Genomic DNA, 22,637 nt, shown 5'->3' on the forward strand with positions numbered 1-22,637 from the left:
ACACCAGTTGTTGGTTTTTTTTCTTTTACCAATATCAAGAAGAGCCATATTTGCATATTTGAAAAAGACTCTATATCCCACAAAAATGCGCTGTGTTGAGCAGAATATTTTTCCGTCTCAGATGTCCTTCCCCTCTCCTGTTTGGAAATGTAAACTGACAAAGCTGGCTCTCTCTGGCAATCATCAACACTATGACTTCATCCATTTATCATTGATTTAATATACTCAGAAATGTGCTGGAGGTATGTGTGGTGCCACACACAAACACACACACACACGCACACGCACACATTCATACACACAGAATAATAGGAGAGCATGCCTAATTGTTGACGTCTTCACACACCTGGAGTATTGTAGTCAGAGTCCTATTTCACCTGACTTATCTGTCCAATCAGAGAGAGATGTGAAGTGTTTAGGACATACAAGATGACCTCATTTCCATAAAATGTCATCCTCATTAGTCATTGCCTCAATGCCTGTTCTGACACCTATGAGAACACATAAGCTGATTACTGGGAACAGGAAAACCAACAAATTAACAAGAAGTGATGACCATCATCCATCTCTCATTGTGTCACATTAAATCACTGAGTCGGTGAAAGGTCAGTGTGAATGATTATGCAGGTGTGAAAATCAGTATTTACCAGTTTATACAATGTGAGTCGATCAATCGTGTTTAATGAGTATATATTATGAATTATGTTGAGTGACTTCAATGTTACATGAAGTTGTACAACTTGTCTTGAAATTATTTATGGATTGCAGTTATTTTACTGTGATTGAACCTTTAAACAGTTTGCTCTTCTTCAAGGCTGCTGTGCTGGAATATGGATTGATCTGAAAGGGGTTGGAGAAGCGTGACATCACTCTTTTTAGCCCAAACGAGCTCATTGTTTGCCGCCAATTTAGGGTGTAGAATTGCCCTAGGCGTTTTTTTTTTTTTGGATGGGGTTTTGTCATTGTTTATTCATTCACATTATAAACAAGTGGGATCAGAAGGAGTTGGGGGCACTGCCAGACACCAGACTGCAGCTTTTGTTTAAAAAAAAGCAATAGTTAAACATACTGCATGGAATCGAAGCAGAAAAGAACAGCTTTTGATCTCTCTCACTCTTTTCTTTTTTTTTAAATAAGAATTGACAATTAAAATGTGTTGCTCCTTATTAGTTATTGAGCATACAGCTTGCAGATTCCAGCTCCCATTGAACTGGTACTGGACTGGACTCCTAGTCGTGGACAGTTCTAAAGTTCTAAAGGGATGAGGGGAGGAAAGGATGGATCATGAAACTGCAAGACCCTGGGGCAGAAGGAGCGATTTGTTACTAAAAACGAACTCACATCAAAACTCCACTTCACACATGTCCTGCCATGTTTTAAAACGAATGAGATCACTCTTCAAATGGAGGACAAGTAGAAACACAAATTTGCGAGCTCTGTGAAAATCAAAGACATTTCCTGAGCCCTTTGTAAATACGTTACAATCTAAACTCTGCCATATGGTCTGTGTTTTTACCCTTTCACAACTTTCTGTAAATCTCCACACATTGCTGTGCTACTCTAGCAGATGGGGCATGTCACCCAAAGTAAGCAGCCCGCTTGTAGCACAATTAGGCCGGAGTTAATCTATGCAAAGTCAGCAAGCTTGGCTTCAGGAGTCAGTAAGTGGGTTTGGGTAACAGGCAGACCACCAGCATTGATTATTTAACATTTTCTACAACAGTAGTATTCACATAGCCCTGGTGACTTTGCTAAGTCTAGGGCCAAGACACTGGCATTGAGGGAACACGTTGGATCGACTGCAGACTCCTTGTAAAGGAAAGAAAAAGGGAAAATAAGGCAGAAATGAATTAGAGGGTGTTTTTTTCCAATCCTTTATTTTCTCACGAAATCATTACCGAAATGACTGATTTGGGCATGTTGGGAAATCATTATTTTGTGCATAAAATATGGATATAACATGAAAAGAATGAAAAGTAATTTGTGTAAACTGACACATCTTAACAGAGCTTCATAAATGATACCATCTGTGATACATCCTTTGTGTTTTTAACCACAAACATACAGAGAGACTTGAGGTCTTTGAGGCAGCCACTCTATTAGAGTAATCATTAGTAAATATCTCAAATCTACAGTCTACAGTGTTTAAACTGTAAGATGAAACATCTGTGTGCACTAAATCACACAGAATGATGGAATGCTCTTTTTTTGTTTAATTTGCCAACAAATTAATTGTCATTTTCCACAAGTTTCGCTCTTTTGGATCCAAATTCAAAACATGAACAATATGTTCATTTATAAATGGACCAAAGCTCAGGCGAATGCTCAGTCATCGATGTTTAACATAAAGCTCCACTGACTTCGCTCACTCCAAACAGCCCTGATACAGTCAATGAAACAGTGCTGCATGCAAGGGGAGATTTTGTACAGCAGTTACTGAATCAAATACCTGTATTGTCCCCATCATCTCCTCTTAGGGCGGCCGGAAACCAGTCTCAGGTAGCAATCAGACGGGCAGGAAATTGCCAAGAATGAGGTCATTCCATCTCGTGACATCATGGAGTCAGGCTAGTGGTCGTCCAATGGCAACAGGCCATTTTCTTAGTATCAAAGGTTCAAGGGCCTGCAGCACACCCCCCCCCCCCCAAAAAAAAAAGGCTGGACCTTATTTTCTCCTGCTCAGAAATATCAATCACGTTGATGGAGGGGGCAGTGGGGCGGCTGGGGTTAACCTCTGACCCATGATGTCATCGTAACAGCAGATTGGTTGATTCCAGACCTTATTATGAAACCATGTAGCTTTGAGCCCTGTGATTTATTAGCAGCATAAGGGCTTTTAATTGAATGCATGGACACAGCTGTTGGTCCAGTCCACGTTTGACGTCTAGTTTTGCATGCAAGTGAGAAAAGAACAGAACCCTTGACTTGTTTCTCCTTTCATTTGCTATGAAACAGGTATGACACTATAATTAGGTACAGCAAACTTTTATAGCCTGTTAGAGGCCCTAATCAGAAGATTTCTAATATTCCGTCATGCACTTTGCAGATGTAATTGGCTTTGTTTATGTTAAAGCTCTTCTGTCCAATGATTAACACCAGCACAGCACCGAAGGAAAATCCACAGGACAAAATGAGAAAAACAAGTTCACCTGGATGGGATGCTACATCCAGTGACGCAAGTCGAGGGTGATCCTGGCCAAAGCACATTCATGAATAATGTTTGAACTGCATTGGGACTATTTCAAATGGTTTTAATGTGTTGGTGATTTTTTTTTTTTTGCCAAAGGTGTTTGCTTGGAGGTAAACAACCAATTAAACATAAATAAGCAGAGAAACAAAGCACTCTCAGCTGTTTGTTCTTCTTCCCATTTCCCTAAAGTCTAACCCAGTACAATCTGACTTTTTTTTTTTTGTCTGCTGAAAATAATCTGGGGTAATCAGCGGACAACGGATGACCTAATGGTTTTGCAAATGAAGTCAGACTGGAAGATCCCACTGGCATAGTCTGTGTGTATGTGTCTGTGTGTCTGTATCTTACATATGGCAGGTCAGTGCTCAGAGCACACCCATCAGTCATCTGTGAGGGGACTGAGATGAACTCTCTGTTAACACCACACTGAGTCGCAGACAAATATCCAAAGAGAGAGAAAGTCTGGACTGACTCCAGCACTGATGAATATCTCAGAAAATATAATGAAGGAGAAGGCTGTGTGTGTGTGTGTGTGTGTGTCCACCTTTTTAAAACTTTCCAGACATCTAAAGGAATAAAGTTGTCTTAAGCTTACATTAACAGGACAGAATTTGATGATGTGGAGAAAACGTCCACTCAACAACAAGGGGCTTACTCAACATAGACCAAAGTCCAAGTGTGTAATGATATCCCAAAAAAACAGCAGTTCATGAAGGACACGAGTCTGGGTAGGGAAGGCTGTAGCATTCAAAGCATACAGGTTCAGTCTGAAACAAAGAGCACATTCAGAGGGTTGTGGGAAACTAATGCAAGTTGGGATAACAAAGGACAGGTGTGTGTGTGTGTGTGTGTGTGTGTGATTGCTAGAGACCCCCCCCCCCCCCCCCGACAACTGTCACACTGAAAGTAAAAGGATCAGAAATAGTCACCTCAGCATGCGTCAACATTTGCCATTCTGCTAACATTAGTGTGTCTGGTTTGTTGTCAGATGTTTCAAGTGAAAGCAATAAAGCCTCAGAGGACTGTTTCAGTTTTTATAACTATATCTCTCAAAAGTAATTGTTATGAGTGTGTTTCAGTAGTTCTATCTATCTATCTAGCATGTGAGAGGGCACCAGAGAGAGAAAGCAGGTAGGGAAAGGAAACAACATAAATGTAACAGCATCATTTGAAATAAAGCACTTAATTCTGTTATTTAGTTACAAAGTTAAAAGCATGTTAATTACAATTAAAATTATATTACTTGACCAGCTAAATACGACAAAAGTATGGACAAGGATCGGTAAGGGTCCAGCACTACAATAGACATTGAAGTTCATAAACATGGTTACATTAGTCATTCTCCTGTAAAATTTCAACCCTTGAGCACAAAAGTCTGATTACTTAAGTTGGGAATGAGTGCCTGAACCTCCTACACTGAAAAGTAATAAATCTCTGGCTGAAACAGCTTTGCTGTTTGTTATTTTGCTGTGTAGTGGGCACTTGGTATTCTCTATAATAGTAAGATTTTTTGGACCATACTACATTCAAAAAAAAAAAAAAGAGAGAGAGAGAGAGAGAGAGAGAGAGAGATCCTAGAGAGTCCAGAGAGTCTAGACCATAACCAGCTGTGGTACTGTTTTTTGCTTTTCTTTTCTTTTCTTTTTTTTTTTTTTTGAGATTTGTAGGGTTTTCTTTGGTAAGGTTTCCCCACTGGCATAAAATTTTTATAAGTGATCACACATGTAACAATGCTCCGATAAAACATACAAAGCAGTTTGGTGCAAAGATCAAAAGACAAGCTCATTGGAAAAAATAAAATAGTCATGTTAAGACATTCTTAAACAAATGTTTTATATTTTCCCTCCACTCAGATGTACGTTCACTTTTTATAATCGTCTTTTTCTGACGAGATTTGTCTTATAAGTGAAAATAGGGAATAAATAAAAGTGACTGATGATTCTTCTTTACAAAGAGCTCCCTTCTGATGATAAATGGATATATCCAAAAGAAAATGTAAATAAAGAACAATTCAATCGAGGTCATTAGGCGTCTCTGAGGGTAAGACCACATTGAGTGAGAGGTTCTTTCATTCAGCATGACCAGTAGAAAGCCTCTGGTCACAGAATCGGCCTCAAATTGAGATTAAGAGTCTGTACACGCTGATCCCTTTTGAATCGCTGCTAGTAGAAAAGAGGCACTGTTCATTTAATTACCCCCAAATTAGAGGAAAATGTATGATCCAATCATCTTGCCTTGGAATTAGATCATACTTTATGACATCATCTTGGACCGCTCTCCATCATTGACCTAAACCAGTTTGAGGAAGTCAGATCAGAACATTAAACCCAAAATAATATCGCTGGTGGGTCTTTTGTGAGCTGTTTTTGCAGTATAAACTCATCTGCCACTTTGTGGTATAGTGGCAATGTGGAATAGATTTCTAAAAGTTAGCAACTATGTCATCTTGTCAAGTATCTGGACAAATGCAGATCACTTTGAACAAATGCAGAGGGGAGTGATGTGAATGCATGTCATGGAGTTTTGAACTGTACTTTGCTGTTGGGTGTGTAGAGGAAAGGAATGACGGGCCATGAAGTGGGATACATCTCCATACCATATACGTGGACATCATTCCAAGACAAAACAGTTTTTAGCTATTTTAAGTGGGTAAATATTTATTCATGTGAAATTTATAGAGATCCAGTAGAACTCCCATGGGAAAAGTCATCATGCATGGTGTCTCAAGTAGCTAAGATGAAAATGTTTTGAATAAAAACTCTTGTTTTCTGGAATGTCTTTTAACAATGAGACAGAAAAACCTAATGATGACTGAAAATCCATGTACAAACCACTGCTGTGCCCTCCTCTCTCTCTCTCTCTCTCTCTCTCTCTCTCGCTCTCTCTCTCTCTCTTTTGCTCCCCCTCTTCTGTTTTGTTTGTTTGTCCTTCTGTTGGATTCATTACATTCTCTGGCCTTTGCATCTAACATTGGCAAGTTAACCAAACTGACCACCCTTACGGGGAAAGCTGTACTTTTTCTTGCCATAGTGTATTTCAGAACTCTTCCATCATAGGGTTTGTCTAAGTAGCCGTCTCACTCTGACAAGCCACTGTTGGTTTTAGCAGTTGTTATTTGCTTGCATATTTTCATTGCACTTGGAATCTGAACGGGGTGAACAGAAGGTTCTGTACTGGGTGGGGCTGCATCGTAGCCTCTCCATGTTGAGGAAAAGTAAGAGAATCAGCACTGAGCATATGTCACACCTTGTGTTCACAGAGGTCAGCTGTGTGATGCCTTGTGGGTAAAAACTGACAGGTGGTTGCCGTTCAGATGCATTAGCCAGTCATATGATGCACTGTGAAAAAAAGTAAAAGTTAAAGATCCCCCCTAACTAGCTTACAGAAACAAGAATAACCCTTTTAGTTCTGTTTGACTGCCTTTCTGACAAATATAAATCTAGTGGTGTCATTTTGTTTTAGTTTATGTTTTGACATGCAGAACGTTAATTCCATTTAATACGCAAGCTCAGGCAGATTCCTCTGCTTTTTCTGGGAAGGTACCAGTTATTTAAACATCACTGTAGAGTATTGCAGTTGATGAATGATGTCATTTTGAGAACAAACACTGAATTATGGCCAATTGAAACACTGTATTGAACGATCTTGCTAAACAGTAAGAATCTAGTACATTACACAAACATGAGAAAAGCAGACGGAGTAGGACCAATGATTCAGACTGTTTTGACAAATATACGCTAAATATCACTAACCTCACATCCTATGTATCTGGTATGATATTTGTAAAAATTAGTAATGTAAAGATACTACTGATGACAATGCTCTCCATAAAGCAGAATTCCACATTCAGCAATGTGTTGTTTAATATTGTGGTCACTGATTGTCAGACACACACTGTGTCAGGGCTTTGGAGTGAGGGGCAGGTCCGGGGCAGCTGTTCCATGGACAGAAGAGCAGCACAATCTCACCATTGTGTGTGTGTTCCGCAGCTGGCACTAGGACGGAATTCTTTCAATGAACTGACCAATCAGGGCCCTCTCTGACAGTGCCCAACCCTCTGACACAGGCATTCTGGAACAGTCCTGGACAGCTGAGTGCTGGCCCTTACTCCTCTCATCTGCTGGTCACTTGTTCCAGCTGTCCCCTCTGAAGCCATTCTGTGCTGCTGTGTAAAGATTATCAGAGTCTGATCCCACTATAAATGCCCAAGGAGAAGCAACAGGAGAAGTATTTGGTAAACCATCTAACATATGTTGACTGGCCCATGCCGCCCATCCCAACTTACCACAAAAGGAATACAGAGCATGCAGACAAACATTTCAACCCACTTCATGTTTACTCTTGGAATACTGCTGACTGAAAAGTTGCAATTCAGTAAACAAACACACACAAAAAGTCAACAAAGAGTGTATGGCAAGCAACAAGCAATTACATAGATAGATAGATAGATAGATAGATAGATAGATAGATAGATAGATAGATATCCACGTGTGTGTGTGTATAAATGTGGTTGTATCCAGAATAAATGTTTATGCTCACTTATTTATGTATTTATGTAACCTATGTGTCTATGTGAGGCTCTGTACAGACTGTGGCAACAAATTTCCTTGAAAAAGGGCAATAAAGAACCTATCTATCTATGTATATATTGATAGATACACAGACAGACAGACAGATAGATAGACAGATAGATAGACAGATAGTACAAAGTGCAAAGCGCAGCAATGACCAGATCACAGTGTTCCATAAGGACTGAGCAAACATTTTGGAGGTAATGCATGGGGAAGGTGATAGTGTTCTGAGAGCTGAATGCTTGTGTAGATGTGGGTGTACATGGGACAACCTGTCAAGGTATTGCTTACAATGATGATTCTTTGGATTGAATCAGAGTGCAAGTAGTAACAGGGATATCATGGCTGAATGGAGCCACTTATTGCACTGCTGCAAGACTGGTTCTCAACTGGCAGCAGCTAAATGGTACCTTGTTAGCTTACTTTCTCACAAGTAGAGACGCCATGTGTTCAGTTTATCTCAAATTCAGCTGTCAGTCAAGTTTTTAACAGGTAAATACTGAACCTTCATATTAATGTAAGACTAAATACCATATACATACAGTTGTTTTCTTTTCCATGGAAGTTTCCTCCATCCCAAATTTACACAAAGGTATTAAGCCAAGTTTATATAAAAGTACTAAGTGTAACACAGATGCACACATTTGATGAGACAGACGCATACAGAGAGGCATGAAGAAGTAAAGACATATGTCCTAATAGAACGACATGTCTTAACAGACATAACGCTCATATGTCCTAATAGAATGACATGTCTTAACAGACATAACGCTCATATGTCCTAATGGAATGACACGTCTTAACAGACATAACGCTCATATGTCTTAATAGAATGACAATGTCTTAACAGACATAACGCTCATATGTCTTAATAGAATGATTTGTTATGACCGCCCGCACGTTTCAATGAGTTTTATACGGGAGCATCACACAGGGTTCGAAAGAGGATAATCGGTCTGCGGAGATCAAATCCATAGAGTTAAATCAGTAGCACACCCTAGTGGTGCATTTATAAAAATGCATGATAAGAATACACTGTACAGTACGGAATATACTATATACCGGTGAGACAGGAAGAAATTAGACGATGGAGAGATGGTCATGAAAAAAAGAACAATCTGTCTATCATATGCTCTCTTCACTAAAAACCCTAATGATAGATAGATAGATAGATAGATAGATAGATAGATAGATAGATAGTATTCAAAACCAAATCCTGTTTTTAAATATGAAGTACATGCACAGGATATATACATGTAGCCTGCTGGACTACACTTTTCAAAGAAATAAGCAATGTGTTTTATACTCCGCTCGCCTCAAAGGTCGAGCCAATGAGAGGTTCAGCTGAATACCATGTGACCAAACACGGAAGCGAGAGAAATTCGTCCCTTGACTACTGCGACTTTTCAACCGTTCCACATTTTGCTGCCTTACGCGCGTACATAGAGGGGTCAGGCCGAGAAATATGGCTAAAAGTGATGGATATGCATATTTCAGAAGAACAAGTCTCTTTTGGATAATAACGGTAACACTGTCAATGGGATACTTCACAGTAAGTTGATCTTACTGAACGGAAAATGCATTTTCCATTGACAGAGCACACGAGTTACTGTTATGTAGCACTGCCAGCGTGTCATGCCATGTCGCTGTGAAATGGGTTCGGGTATCTGAAACTTTGCAGCACAGTTTGCTACAACATAGTTCTGTCGAGACTTTTTTTTTTTTTTTTAAATTTGCTGTTAGTTTTGAATACATTAGAAAAAAAATAGAATAGAGTAGAATAGAATAGAAGTAACTTTACTATTAAATAAGTGGTGTGTTGCTATTGAAAACGTCGACTTGTTGCTGCTGAAATTGTCCTTGTTAATTTAACTTAAAAAAAAACAAACTTTTATCTAGTGATAAACCTGAAGTAGAGGAAAGGTGAATGTAGCATGCCTGTATAGCAACTAACCTGCTCTGACTGGCTGTGTAGAAACGGGGAGGGATAGTCGATAAACTGATTCAAAGTCCATTGACACAAGAATTCAGCTGTCGTGAAAACAGTCTTTTTCCAGCACCCCGCATTTCACGCGTCGAATGCCAGTAAACAATAGTCAGGGTAGCGATTTTGCAACTTCTCAGGACAGCTGAAGCCTTACGTGTGTAGACATTGCAGTCAACCGAGAACAGTTCCGTTAATGAATTGCTTGTTGCTATGGAGCGAGAGTGGACCTGTTTCACTTGTTTTAGTCTGTCGATACACCTGGTCTGCTATCGACAAATGATGTACCCTTGTGCATGCTTTATTAAATGGCATCTAAAGAAATAGTACACGAATTCATTACATAAGGTTAATTACGTTCCATATTTGGCTAATGGTGTAAGCCCATTCATATGACAATTTGTTAAGTAGCTTAATATAAAATTAAAGGGTTCCTTAATAAAAAAAAAAAAAATTAGCTGAATATGAACATGAAACCCATGCATTAGTTACCCTGTGGTAATAATGAAGCTGAAAAGCTGTTTCAGTGAACAATAGCAAGCTAGCACATACTGTGGCCCCTCTGGAAGAGAGCTGAATAGCCTTTCTGCTGTGTGCACCTTGTTAAAAACACATCAGAGTTGAGAGGTCAATAATGATGTTACTTGTAGCAAATCATTGAACTATAACAGTCTTTGAAGTGAATTCAAACAAAACCTGCCACTTGTACAAACTACAATGTTCCATTTCTGTTTCAGAAGCAGGTAGGGGTATTTAATTTGATGTAAATAATTAAGAGTTTGTAAATCTCATTATAATGTTTATGTTTCAGTGGACAGTGTTTTGGCCATCAGAAGTCCCCTATGGGAGCTTGGGTCCGCTTGGTTCTCTTTCCAAGTACCTAGTGGATAACCACTACCATTACATGTACTACGGGTAAGTCTCTACCAAGGAGAGTATGATGAAGGACAAGACAGCCAAGCCATAGAATCTCCCAAAAGAAATTTCAATTTCATTTTGTCCAATGTAATCTTTAGCTCTACTAATATACTGCTTTTTAGTTTGTATTATAGATTTAGTACATGTGCCTAGATCTGGTAAACTGCCATGACACTTTGTTCTGAACAGGTCCATCAGAGACCTAAGCTCTAATATGTGTGTGTGTGTATTCCAGCTGGTGGATGTCTTGGGCAGTCCATATGATGGAAGCTATTCTTGCCTTGAAAATGTGCGGGTGAGTCTGCTGCTTCCCTTAGAAAGATGCGGGATTTCCCTAACCACACTAATTTGAAAGTCGTCCAGTTTAAGGCACTAAAATTTATACTGAAAGTGGTCAGGCCCACATCATTTTAGACTTCTTGTTAAACACTAAATACCTATAATTCCATTTGACTTCCAATGGAATTATATATAATTAAGGTTCAAGAGGAGACCTCTCAGATGGTCCCTTAAAATCTCCTCCTGTCTCTATGTCTGTCTGCTCCAGGAAAGCCGCCTCCTCATGCTATTACCCTTCACTGATATATCGATGGGTCTTTTCAGATTTCAAGATTTAACCCTGTCTCCCCCCATGCCCCATCTCGACTCCAATACAAAGACATTCGCCAAACAAGTTTGCTTACTTCTATGTACTCACATACATGTCACAATTTGCTGCTCTGCTAGGTAACACTAGACACAGTACTGCCCTGCGATGGATTGGCGACCTGTCCAGGGTGTTTCCCCGTCTTTCACCCAATGAATGCTGAGATAGGCTCCAGCACTCCCTGTGACCCTAATTAGGAGAAGTGGCTTAGAAAATGAATGAATGGACACAGTACACAGTGTACAATGACAATAAACATAACCCCTTTTGCCACATGGGGGCAGCAGATGTCCACAGTGCTTGCTTTTCTATAACACCTCTGTTCTGCAACATTTGTCATCTCAGTATTTTTCCTTATAAGTATGTATTTGTGTATATTTGTTGTGTTTTGTTAATTATTGGTTTTGGTGTATTGGTTTATATGTTGCAGTGATAAAGGGATTGAGAGTGCATTGGCACGCACTCTCTGGTTTGGACAGACATTTCTGTTTGGGTTCGCCTCCCTGGGTCTGCTCCTCAAATACAAGCCTGATAAACGGGCCAAACAGCAATGACGAGGATGAGGATGATGAAGAATGCCATATTTCTGCTGCTAACCACTCTGGATAAGGACAGTCACTCCCATAAATGCATTCACTGCTGATTCCAAGTGTGCTCCTCTCTCTCTACTCGGTCTGCCTTTTTGAAGTTTAGTGCTTGATTGGTTTCAGGACTGGACGAGCTGAGTTTATAACTGAATAAGTAACATTCCAGTTCTGTTGGGGCACTATATGTTTTTTTTTTACAGTGTGATTTTAATCAGAGCCATCAATCTCTGATACAGAGGCCTTTTTGTTTATTTGAACGTGCATCAAGTTGAAGACTAAAGTGCTCCTTTTGAAGAGTAGATTAAAAATGGAGTATTCTAAAAAGATGATGGTATGAGTACTTGATTCTTGTTTTAGACATTAAACATTCCATGCAAAATCTAGTGATTATGATGTAGATTTTACCAAGACTCATGACTTTTTAACTTGTCCACAGTCCATAGCTTTTCTCATGATGAGTGCAGAACAAATCCTTTGCTAGTATATCGAAAGTATTATTGGTTTTGTACATACTCAGATTTTTAAGTGCATTCGACAGTTAGAGGTGATTTAAATCATTTTTGTGAATTTTATAACAATTTTCTTGAGTTGAATATTCCTTTGTTTTAATGTCGAAAAAATATTACGTTCTAGAATGCAGTGATGTGGTTTGACAGTTATGAAGTTATCACTTGTCCTGAAATAACAGCTTCCTCTTGTGACTTTAACACTCATATGAGAAAAGTAACTCAGGAGAGAAGCTGTTGATTTTTCTATGAAATAAAGTGATGGTCAGTTGAAGATTGAGTGAGTTCACTTTTGAAATATGTTAAACTAGTCTTCATGGTTTCCTCACAGGAGAACATGAGCACTGATCAATCAACATTACTATCACCACAAGAACATTAACAATAACATGCTAAACCTTAAGTTTACTTTGTAGTAGCCTTTTAAAGTACAGGATCTGTAACCTGTAAAATGAAACCCCATTATAAAACTGTCAAAGAACCTGGCCCCTTGTGGAGTCAGCGGTGATAATGACTTTGAGTGGACGGTTATGCAGGGGTCAGGATGTCCTTAGCTAATGATCTTAAAGAATTAGCGTTGCTTAATCGCCTGCCTGTCCCCAAGCACTGTCTCCAGCCCTTAATCAAGAGACTGTCATCCACTGAGCAGTGAGGTAACACAGTTTCATTAAATAACTGTCAACCCTTTTCACTCTCTCGTATGTATAAAAGAATCACATCCCACTCTATCCCCAAATTCACCTTAAACATGCGTAAAGAGGCACTTTACAGGAACTCTAGTGTATGTTAAACTCAGACATGCAACAAATAAACTATGACTCAGTAGAGTCCCTTTTTCCTCATGTATTGTGCTTATGGATGTTTTTTTTTTATGATAAATGAGAGCTAGATCTTGTTATGCTTTGTCTTTTGTTACTGTTACTAGGGAGTGGCAGTCATGAGTCCACTTTTGTCAAGGACAAGAATTGCAGAATAATAAATACCAGGATAAAATGGAATTATATTTTTTTTTGTCATAACACAGTTTTATATACAGCTAGCTATAACATTCAAACATAACATAATAAATGGACATATGTACAATAGCTCAAAAATCATTACATTCTTTTTTTTTTTTTTATAAAATCCAGCGCCTCACTCTTAATCCAAGATCTGATAGGCCTCATTGATGTATTAGTACATTCAAAATTTTGTTTGCACAGTAATGACAGAAGAGCACTAGACGATTATCCCAAAGCTGAGTGCTAGAATAAACATTTTGCCCCATTCCTATACTGTGTCTATTTTCTATCTTATAATTCACAACAGCAGTTTTCTCCTGATAACAGTAAGGGCTTCACTTAAGGAGCTTAATTTCTGGAAGCATATGAGTTCATGTCATTGATACGGTTCATCAGTCAGAGCTTTCAGTGACTCGTATGTGATGATTGTTTTCATCAGGTGTCTGCGTGTGTGGTCAGTTAGAGAATAGCCTTGCTGAAATCACCGGTCGAGCCAGCGTAGCGCCGGGTAGCGGTCAGACAGCATTCTGCGTAGCTGACAGTTCTGAGTTTTATCTCTGGTCTCCACAACACATTCAACCTGAGCAGAGAGGAAGGTAATTAGACCTCAATTCCTATCAGCTCTCAGATATACAGTTGTGATACAATACAACCTTTTATTATAGATTAAGTAACTCATATTTACAGAGAGAAAGGAAGAGATCCAAAGTTTATCATTTTCACACCTGAGCTTTGAAGAGTTCAGCTCTGTCACTCTGCCTCCTGTGACAAACATCCAATAGCCTGAAAAAGAGAGAAGGAGTTAGGAAAACAAGGTCAGAGAGAGGAGCAGGTGAAAAAGAGGAAGAACAGGAGGACAGAAAAAATAAATATAGCCATCATGTAACAATAAATCAAATCAGACAAACTGGACACACATCTCAGCCATAGGGAAATACAGATATTGGAGTGAATGAATAAAGAGGCAGAGGTGCTAAGCTGTGAGTAAATCATCCTTTGAATATTATATTGGCAAAACATTCCCTCTCACAATATCACAGATATCTTTAGAGGTATTATTGCTTCTGACATATCTAATTTTCCAACCCCAACATTTTCAAGGAAATCTTACCAAATGGAAACTGAGATTAAGTGAAGCATACACAGCATGAACAATACTTTTTCAGGGAAAGAGTAAACATGACTGTCCGTGATATGATTGGATGTGAGAGAAAGAGGGCCAGGGAACAGATTTGGGACATCAGTATTACTGTCAGAGGTTGAGAATGCCCACACATAGCACACACATCAAGCCAAGTCCATTAATGAGGACTGTCATTAGTAGGTTATAAAAGCCTGAAGGCTTCCTGTGCCTTATGCAGGCTGGCAGTGTATCTGCTGAGGTGGGAAGAGACTGACAGTGAAAATGTAGGAGTTATAATTACATCCTTACAAATCAGCAGACTGTGCATTTCTTCTCAGTGTATGTACCTTGATACTACACTGTAAGATCTATAGGTTACAGTTCCTAAGAAACATGCAAATGTGCCCCTAACTGAAATAAATATGTTACAAACTTATGCAAAGTTTGCGCAAATTCAAATTTAACCTAAGTTGGTAACACTAACCTAATAATGTTAACTCAGTCAAGGCAAAGTGTTTGCATAAGCCTTTCAAATACAGCTATCCATTGGATTTAACAATGTACTACAAAATTTTTGTCCTTAAAACTACTGAAGCAGGTGCATACACCCATTACAACTGTCAGGCAGGATGTTTTACCGTTTTCTTTCGTAAGTGTGACCTTCCATTGGTTATGACATACCCTCATGATGTTGCTATGTATTTTCACATTATGCTCTGACTCCATCTGTCACTCACCTGACATCTTCACGAGCCAGTATATCCAGTAGCTTGGCCATTTCACCAGGCCAGTCCCCCAGCTGAACGCTGAAACGACTGACACGATCATCCAGAACAAGTGCTCGCTCCACACATTGTCTAACCAGGTCCAGTTCCATGTTAGCACTGCTAACCACCACTACAACCCTGGTCAACAAGACATGTTTGTATAGTGCATATCTTTTGTCATATAACTGAATTTAATTATCACTGATCATTAAAAGACCTTACATAAGAGTAAAACATAGTCACATATCAAATTATTTTGAATTATTAAAATGATTTTTTTAAAATTTTGAATTATTAAAATGAATACATGAAATACAATGGCAGCATGTTTGTAAAAAAAAAAATAACTCCAAGTGCCTAACTGCAGTTTAAATGGACATGTTTATTCCTCACATTCTAACAGAGTCGCCAGTTTGAAATAATCACACAGGTAGCAACAGATTGATCCATTAACTTTTGGAAACTGTTGTTCAGATTTTCTTACCTCTTTGGCTATGGTTTTGAGATCTGTGTTTAGTGTCTGTCTAATTGTTATAAAGGCTTATGACTTAGCTAACTGCTAAGCCTTGTGGCTAATTGTTAAAAAGACTTAACATTAGTGCTTTGGCTAACTGTTAAGTCTCACCATCAGCGCTGGAGTAGTTACAAAGGCTTATGATTAGCACTTACATGTTATTAACCCTTATGATTAACCATTTGGCTTGCATGGCGTCATAACAGTGCTGCTGAATTGACCTCTTCCATGTTATATCTCATTAACCCAGAAATCTTCAGAACTGTCTCACTTCACACATCTCACCTTTTGCCCTTCAGCTCTGGCAGCTGTCCAGCTAAGATGGCCGCCAGTCCCATAGCTCCCTCTGTATCCACAGTGGAACGCTCATATTCCTGAAACCTGAGCATGGCCACAAGGGCATCCTCCTCTCTGAGGGGATAAGTTCTCATTAGGAAGATAACTGACATCAGGTGTAGTTTGGCTGGTATTTCAGCTTTATTTTAGTTTTAGTTTTGGTCTCCCCTCTTTAAGAAGCATCTCACTCCAGCACTAACTAACTGATGTAAATTAGCTTGTGTCTCACAATGCTTTGTAGTTTGAAATGTTAAATGTGTATCTTTGGTTTGTGTAACCAGCTTGTTCTTGCATTATTGCAGTAGGAGTCCAGTGTAACAATATATACACATTGTGCAGAGTTATTAATATATATTATAGTCAGCAAAACATGATGCTGCATTTAATCATGTAATTATTAAACAAATAAAACAACCGGCAATCTGTTCAAAGAAATGCGTGAGACCAGGGGTTTTTAAACTAAATCAGATTGCTTGACATTGAACCTCTCACAGTCTGGCAGCATTTCAGAGTAGATGCTGTACCTGACGGATACGACTTTGTCCACCAACTTCTTAGCCAGCTGGAAAGTATGACTTCCCAGAGAGTGCTCCACCAGATCTGTGCAGTGAGTGAGTTCAGAGGAAGGTTTAGGTATACATGGAACAGGCCAGCTCAACATGATTAGCTTACTGTGATCAGAGAGAGGTTTAAGCAATCTCTGTTTAGATACCAAAATTCACAGACCAAAGACACACACGCATACAAACACACATGCAATGATGCTCACACGCATGCACACAGACACACACACACACACACACAGACACACACAAATTTATACACCCATGCACATATACCCACTCAGAACGAGAGGGGGGGGGGGAGAGAGAGAGAGAGAGAGAGAGAGAGAGTATATTACCTCCATAAAGTTTCTTATTAGGGCTGCAGTAAAGGTCCTTGATTGGAGAGTCTGTTTTAAGGGACTGAAGTAAGAGTGGAAACTCTTCAGGCTCTGCACCCTATCATTGACAGAGAATATTCCACATTAAGGTTCAGTTGTTAATACAACTTAAAGATGCAGTCATTACAATGACAATAACAATGAAAAAACTCTAAACATCAGAGTGGTGCCTGTATATGTTAATAGTGTACAGCCTGTGCACTTAAAGAAGGCAAACTTTTCAGTGTTTTTGAAAGCTTTGGAACAACTTTAGTTTAAGACTTTCTTACTGAGTACCTCTCCTTTTTTTTGCAGAGACTTGATGGACTTTGTGAACTCTGATTAACTTACAGTGAATGGCATATTACCCACAGTAGAGGGGTCAATAGGGTCTTTTATTTAGGACTGTCAAGTTACTCTGACAACTTCAAGAAGTCCTATGCAATCATGCTGTATTTGATTTCGATTCTGCATTCAGCAGTCTCATTTAAATTTAAATTTCTGCATGGACCAGTTCAGATTAAGGATCTGTAAATATGATGTAATTCAGCTACAGAGACACATACAAAACTGAACAGTCTCTTCCTATTAAACAGTCTAATCCTGTTAAAATATGTGATCAACACTGCATTATGAGGTGCCCCTTTCAACACATAAGAAGCAGGCATTACTGGACAATCTCACACATACTCACTATGACAGAGATACGAGGGTTCAGGTGCTTGATGGCAGCAGCAGTGCCAGCCACAAGACCACATTGTCCACCTGCGGGCACAATGACTGCATCCAGCTTGGGCACCTGCTCATATATCTCCAGACCAACCGTGCCCAGTCCTGCCAGATAGACGGCACTGTCTTCTCTGCCAGGAGGAGAGGTACACAGATGGACATTAGTTGGTCCACTGGATGCTGATTGATCAGTGATGAAGTAATTTCACTTCTGAGAGAAACTGAAACTCATTCATTAGTTCAGATATGCAAGACTAAATCAAGTACAACTTTTAATGGTTTGTACAGGATTTGAGGACAATCCTGGATTGCCACCAGTCGTTTCATAAAATATGAAAAATACAAAAGTCTATGAAAAGAACCCAATATATTACTCATTACGGAATTTGAGAGAGTATCAGTTTAGTGAATCGTTTTGTATTTAGCAGTTTCTGGATTTTTTTCAAAATCCAGAACACTGGTTGATGTAAAATGCAAGTTGTTGCTTGAATGTGATAAGAGTAAATAATGAGTGCTAGTGGATTGTGGGGGACTTACTCTTCCAGACAGAGGTAGCCATTCTCTTTAGCCAGGTGGCGTGCATGGTTCTGTGAATCACGTGCTGTGCTTCCATAGGATATCACCATGGCGCCGTAATCACGGTACATCCTTAGCCGTGGTGGAGAACTGTAGGCTGGCATGATGACAAAGACAGGAATCTGCAACTCTACTGCGTGATATGCCACTGCCATGGAGAAATTACAGTCTGTCGCCACAATCACACCTCTCTTCTGCTGCTCCTATGTTGCATAACCAGTAAAGAAGAAACAAATCATATGGACCGTTAGCCTTTTTTGTTTGTTTGTTTTTTGAGTAACATGTTTGTTTTTCTGTGAGGTGTGAAGCACCCTGACGTGGATCATATTTCTGATATATTCCATGTTCAGTGTTATCTTTTGTCCACAATTCAACAATTCAACTATGTTTAACTCCTGCAGCACCCATACAGCGGAAAAGTCTCTCAAAACTCCTTAACCAAATCTTGGCACTAAGACCCACTATCATCAAAGTAGAAGCAACAGAAACAGGTAAAAAAAAACCTCCAGACACTAAAAAATAAGGCGAGATACACCAAGAGGACTCCTAGATAAAGAAAAGACAGAATTTTTTTCAAGTGTGAGATTCTTTACTCATGTTTATATGCTTTTGTATGAAAATTTGCGAAACCAAGCTGGGTTAGGTGCACTGAGAAGAGTTAATGACCTGTTTTAGTGTACTGAGCAGATAAAACACTCCTCTCTCCTTGACGGAGCCAGTGTAATGGAGGTGCTCCTTCTTAAGGTAGATCTCCATCCCATACTGCTTGGATAGTCTGGAGTACTGAAAAACAAAAAGTAAACACAATATAGAGGGCATGAAATGACTGCAGAATAAGACCTGTTTATTTAAGACCACGAATACTGCACAGCTTCTTTAACTTCTTGAAACCCAATGTACTTTAAGTTCACTCAAGCTGTTTATTGATTTAGATTTTTTTTTTGGAATTGTTGAAGCCTTCAATGACACCAAGGAGTCAAAAGTTGGCCACACACAACCATTTGATGTTGATTTTAGATGTTTAAATTGAATAGGGATTTTTCTATATGTTTTGATAGGTTGTTGGAATTGGGTCAAGCTCTCATATGACAGCAGGAGTTTGTTATGACAGAATATTGATTTAGGAGTGATCATGGGGTTGCTTGTTAGGCAGGCTGTTATAAAAGCCATGCAGGTTTCAAATTGACCCACTGTGCAAGGAGTCTTCTGTAATCCTAACTGGATCTTGAAGGCTGCAGCGCTGATATCCTCAAAGCGGAGGTACTCTGCAGGGGGTTTGGGGGCAGACTTGGACTCGATGCCCCTCTTTGAGGAGGGTTTAGGTGGAGACATCAGCTGAACATTAGCTGGCGGTCCCACCACTGTGGTCTCCCAGGTTTTCACGTCCCCATTTAGGTACTCCTCGGCTCCAAAGTCCTTTAGGCGTTCTGGGCAGATGAGAGTGGGTCTGCGGCCCACGTTGCCATTGCTGACAGTACCATCCTTTTGACACGTCCCACTTTTCGAGGGGCAGCCTTGTTTGGATGATCCGATGCGCTCTTCCTCACTGTTAGAAAAAATACAGTTACAGGGATGGAGTCAGTTCAGAGAGATCAGGACAGATCCTTGCAAAGACAATTCACTCATGTTCAGCCTAAGTTAAGCAGTTTCTCAGTCTCTCAGAGTTCCTGGCACAAAGTTCCCTGGACCGCACATTACCCATGGGAATCTTCAAGGTACTAGTTTTTGTGTACAGGGGAAAGAAATGACATGACATGTGTATTACCAATAAGTGTAGCATGTTAACAGACAGAGAGAGATTGATTGAGCTGGCAGAGAGGAGGGATGAATGATGAGAAAGGAAAAAGAGAATGATCCCCTCTTTACTTCCTGCCAGAGGACTTGGCCAGGTCCCTAAAACCTGAGAGGGAGCACATGTGCTTTGTTGATTAGCTTTCTCCTTAAAATGTCTGATCGGCCATGGCTACAACCTTGGTCTTTGTATCTTGGGGGATATTCCATACAGTTCACGTATCAAGAAAAATGTGTGCCCCATGACAATAAAAATAGCTAACAAATAGCACGCGCCTAAACAAAGGTGGATGTATCCTCCTCCAGATTGGAATGGGTTTGATTGGAATTAATCACTTAGCCTGTCAAGTGCTTTGTTCGTCTAGCTTCATTTTGTCAATGTCACATAGGACACAATACCGAGAATGGCCAAATCCCTTATTCCACAGTGCATTAATCAAACTTGTCACGGCCCTTTGTTGCGCTTTCATCTCATTTTGCATCGCTGTCCTTTTGGGACATCATTTTTTATAATAATAATCACACCATTATCACATTATTCCTAACCATCACTGTTCCTTTTTCATTTAATTTTCTCTGTTAGCCAGGTGACAGATTTTACATTACCATCTACCCTCGTATTTGAAAAACTAAAAAATGGCATCAACAAGATATTACGTTATCCAAAGAATACAGGACTGTCATAACTTAGGATTATATATAGGCAGCAAAAGACTTCTAAGTAGTAGAATTTCACATTCTTTCCAAAATTTAGCCTGGCTAAGCAATGAAACTCCCAATCTTACAACTAGCACCTTTCAAAATTTTTGTAAACACCGGAAGAATTTAAGATTTAACAACAATGGTTACACTATGTGGAGCATTGTGACACGGTGTCAACACATTATTAAACATTTTGAAGATCTCTGATTTAGATCCATATCTGATGTTTATGAAGCGCTGAAATGAGAAATTGATGCTAAGTTCTAAAAAACACTGGCTCACAAAACCACTAGGTGGAGTTGGATTAATTTGATGCCAGTTCTCCAGCATGATAGGTCTGCTTTCATTTCTCAGAGTCTTTCAGCTCTATAAATATAACCTCAGCCATGAACTTTCGCACCATTCCCATCATTCCCACGTCCACCCCTCCCTGCTCTCTTTCCTTTCCCTGAATGAACTTTACTTTTCTCTGCCCTTTAGTCACTTTCATTTTTCACCTCACCCTTACCCTCTAACAGTTTTCTTTTTTGCCTTTTAAAATATTTTCCATTTTTCTCTGTTTCTTTGGATCCATCACTCTCTTATCTTTCCTTCCTCTCTGTGTTTACCTGGGGAGAAAGAGCAGAATGAAGGACAGTGCTAGACGGAGAAGGAAGTACACCAGTACTTGGAAGGTGGGTAAGAGGGTCCTACTTCCTTGAGGTGAAGGTTTGAGTTGCGGGGATGCAGGGAGAGATGGAGGGAGATCTAGAGGATGTGTAGGTTCCTGAGGAAGTGCTGATGCAGGTGGACTTCTGGGAGGTGGGTCAGGACAGAGAACAGAAGGAATTTTAGACTTGGTTACCACAGACACCCTTTGAGGTTTTTTTGGACTCTCACTTAGTGCCTTTGCAAGACTGCTTGGTCTCGAGGATTGCTGGGAATTAGCAAGTGGAGATGTCGGAAGATCTGATTTGCTTGTTGTGAATAACTGAGTCTTCTGACCAGAAGGAGCAAGTGCAACAGGAGCAGGAGAAGCAGGGGTAGGTTGAGGTGTTTTAGGAGGCACAAATGATTGAGTCTGCTTACAAGGAAGGGACTGCACACCAAGAACATGAGAATCACATGGAGGAGGAAGTGGTCGAGTCGGCACAGATAACTGAGTCTGCTGATAACAAGGACCAGGCTCAACAGGACAGGGGAGAGAAGAAGTAGAATGTGGTCTCACTAAAGGAGCAGGAGAGGAGCATAATGACTGATCAAGAGCTGCTATAGATTCTGGTGTAGAAGACCTTACAGATTCTGAGGAGCCATCAGGGAGGGAGGGGTTAAGAGATACTGATTCTGAAATCTCCCACCTCTGCCAAAAAGGATCATACTCTTCGGTATCGCTGAATCCTTTCCCCTGAGGCGGGCCATCACTGAAGAAATTGGCATAAATAAGTTGGGCAGCAAAATTCATCCTGGACTCTGGGCCAAAACGTCAGACTTTCAGTTGTCCCAAGATCCTCTCTGTAGGAGGCCTCCTTTCCCTAGGAGCGAGAGTCTGTGCGTGACAGCGTTACAGTCCCCGAGTGCTCCTGCTGTGTCACACCGCTACCCTGGCTCTCTCTAGGATGGTTTTTAAAGAGGGATTATTCATGAGAATGTGTCAACCAATCATTCCCCTTCCCCACCTCCCTATGACACGCCCATTTCTCTATTCCTGTCCAAGACCTGGATTAAACCACCCCGTGACGTGAGCTAATCAGACATCCTAACAGGATAGATGAATTTAACGTTTATCTGGGGAACA

General features: G+C 39.9%; 2 protein-coding genes across 2 annotated transcripts; one reads left to right on the forward strand and one right to left on the reverse strand.

The window, feature by feature from the left end:
- The first annotated feature begins 9,165 nt into the window (after positions 1 to 9,165).
- tmem254 (transmembrane protein 254) lies at positions 9,166 to 13,246 on the forward strand. Its single transcript, XM_030772622.1, has 4 exons — positions 9,166 to 9,313; positions 10,557 to 10,660; positions 10,899 to 10,958; positions 11,740 to 13,246. Exons 1-4 carry the CDS (start codon positions 9,227 to 9,229, stop codon positions 11,861 to 11,863), a joined length of 375 nt encoding a protein of 124 aa, XP_030628482.1. The 5' UTR covers positions 9,166 to 9,226; the 3' UTR covers positions 11,864 to 13,246.
- Positions 13,247 to 13,884: 638 nt separating this feature from the next.
- Positions 13,885 to 22,304, reverse strand: LOC115808947 (L-threonine ammonia-lyase). Its single transcript, XM_030770328.1, has 11 exons — positions 22,201 to 22,304; positions 19,562 to 19,916; positions 19,037 to 19,153; positions 18,332 to 18,573; positions 17,760 to 17,925; positions 17,045 to 17,144; positions 16,668 to 16,743; positions 16,093 to 16,218; positions 15,264 to 15,431; positions 14,129 to 14,186; positions 13,885 to 13,983 (listed from the first exon to the last, which is right to left on the reverse strand). Exons 1-11 carry the CDS (start codon positions 22,302 to 22,304, stop codon positions 13,885 to 13,887), a joined length of 1,611 nt encoding a protein of 536 aa, XP_030626188.1.
- Between the last annotated feature and the right edge of the window lie 333 nt (positions 22,305 to 22,637).

This window comes from Chanos chanos, chromosome 4 (genome assembly GCF_902362185.1).
Source record: "Chanos chanos chromosome 4, fChaCha1.1, whole genome shotgun sequence".
In the NCBI taxonomy this organism is placed as follows: domain Eukaryota; kingdom Metazoa; phylum Chordata; class Actinopteri; order Gonorynchiformes; family Chanidae; genus Chanos; species Chanos chanos.

Coding starts and splice junctions, on each gene's coding strand:
- LOC115808947 (XM_030770328.1), bottom strand. CDS start 22,304: ATGAATTTTGCTGCCCAACTTATTTATGCCAATTTCTTCAGTGATGGC. Junction 14,187..15,263: donor CTGGCTCGTGAAGATGTCAG/GTGAGTGACAGA, acceptor TCTCTTTTTCAG/GCTATTGGATGTTTGTCACA. Junction 13,984..14,128: donor CTGAACTCTTCAAAGCTCAG/GTGTGAAAATGA, acceptor CTCTCTGCTCAG/GTTGAATGTGTTGTGGAGAC.
- tmem254 (XM_030772622.1), top strand. CDS start 9,227: ATGGCTAAAAGTGATGGATATGCATATTTCAGAAGAACAAGTCTCTTT. Junction 10,661..10,898: donor TACCATTACATGTACTACGG/GTAAGTCTCTAC, acceptor TGTGTATTCCAG/CTGGTGGATGTCTTGGGCAG. Junction 10,959..11,739: donor CTTGCCTTGAAAATGTGCGG/GTGAGTCTGCTG, acceptor TATATGTTGCAG/TGATAAAGGGATTGAGAGTG.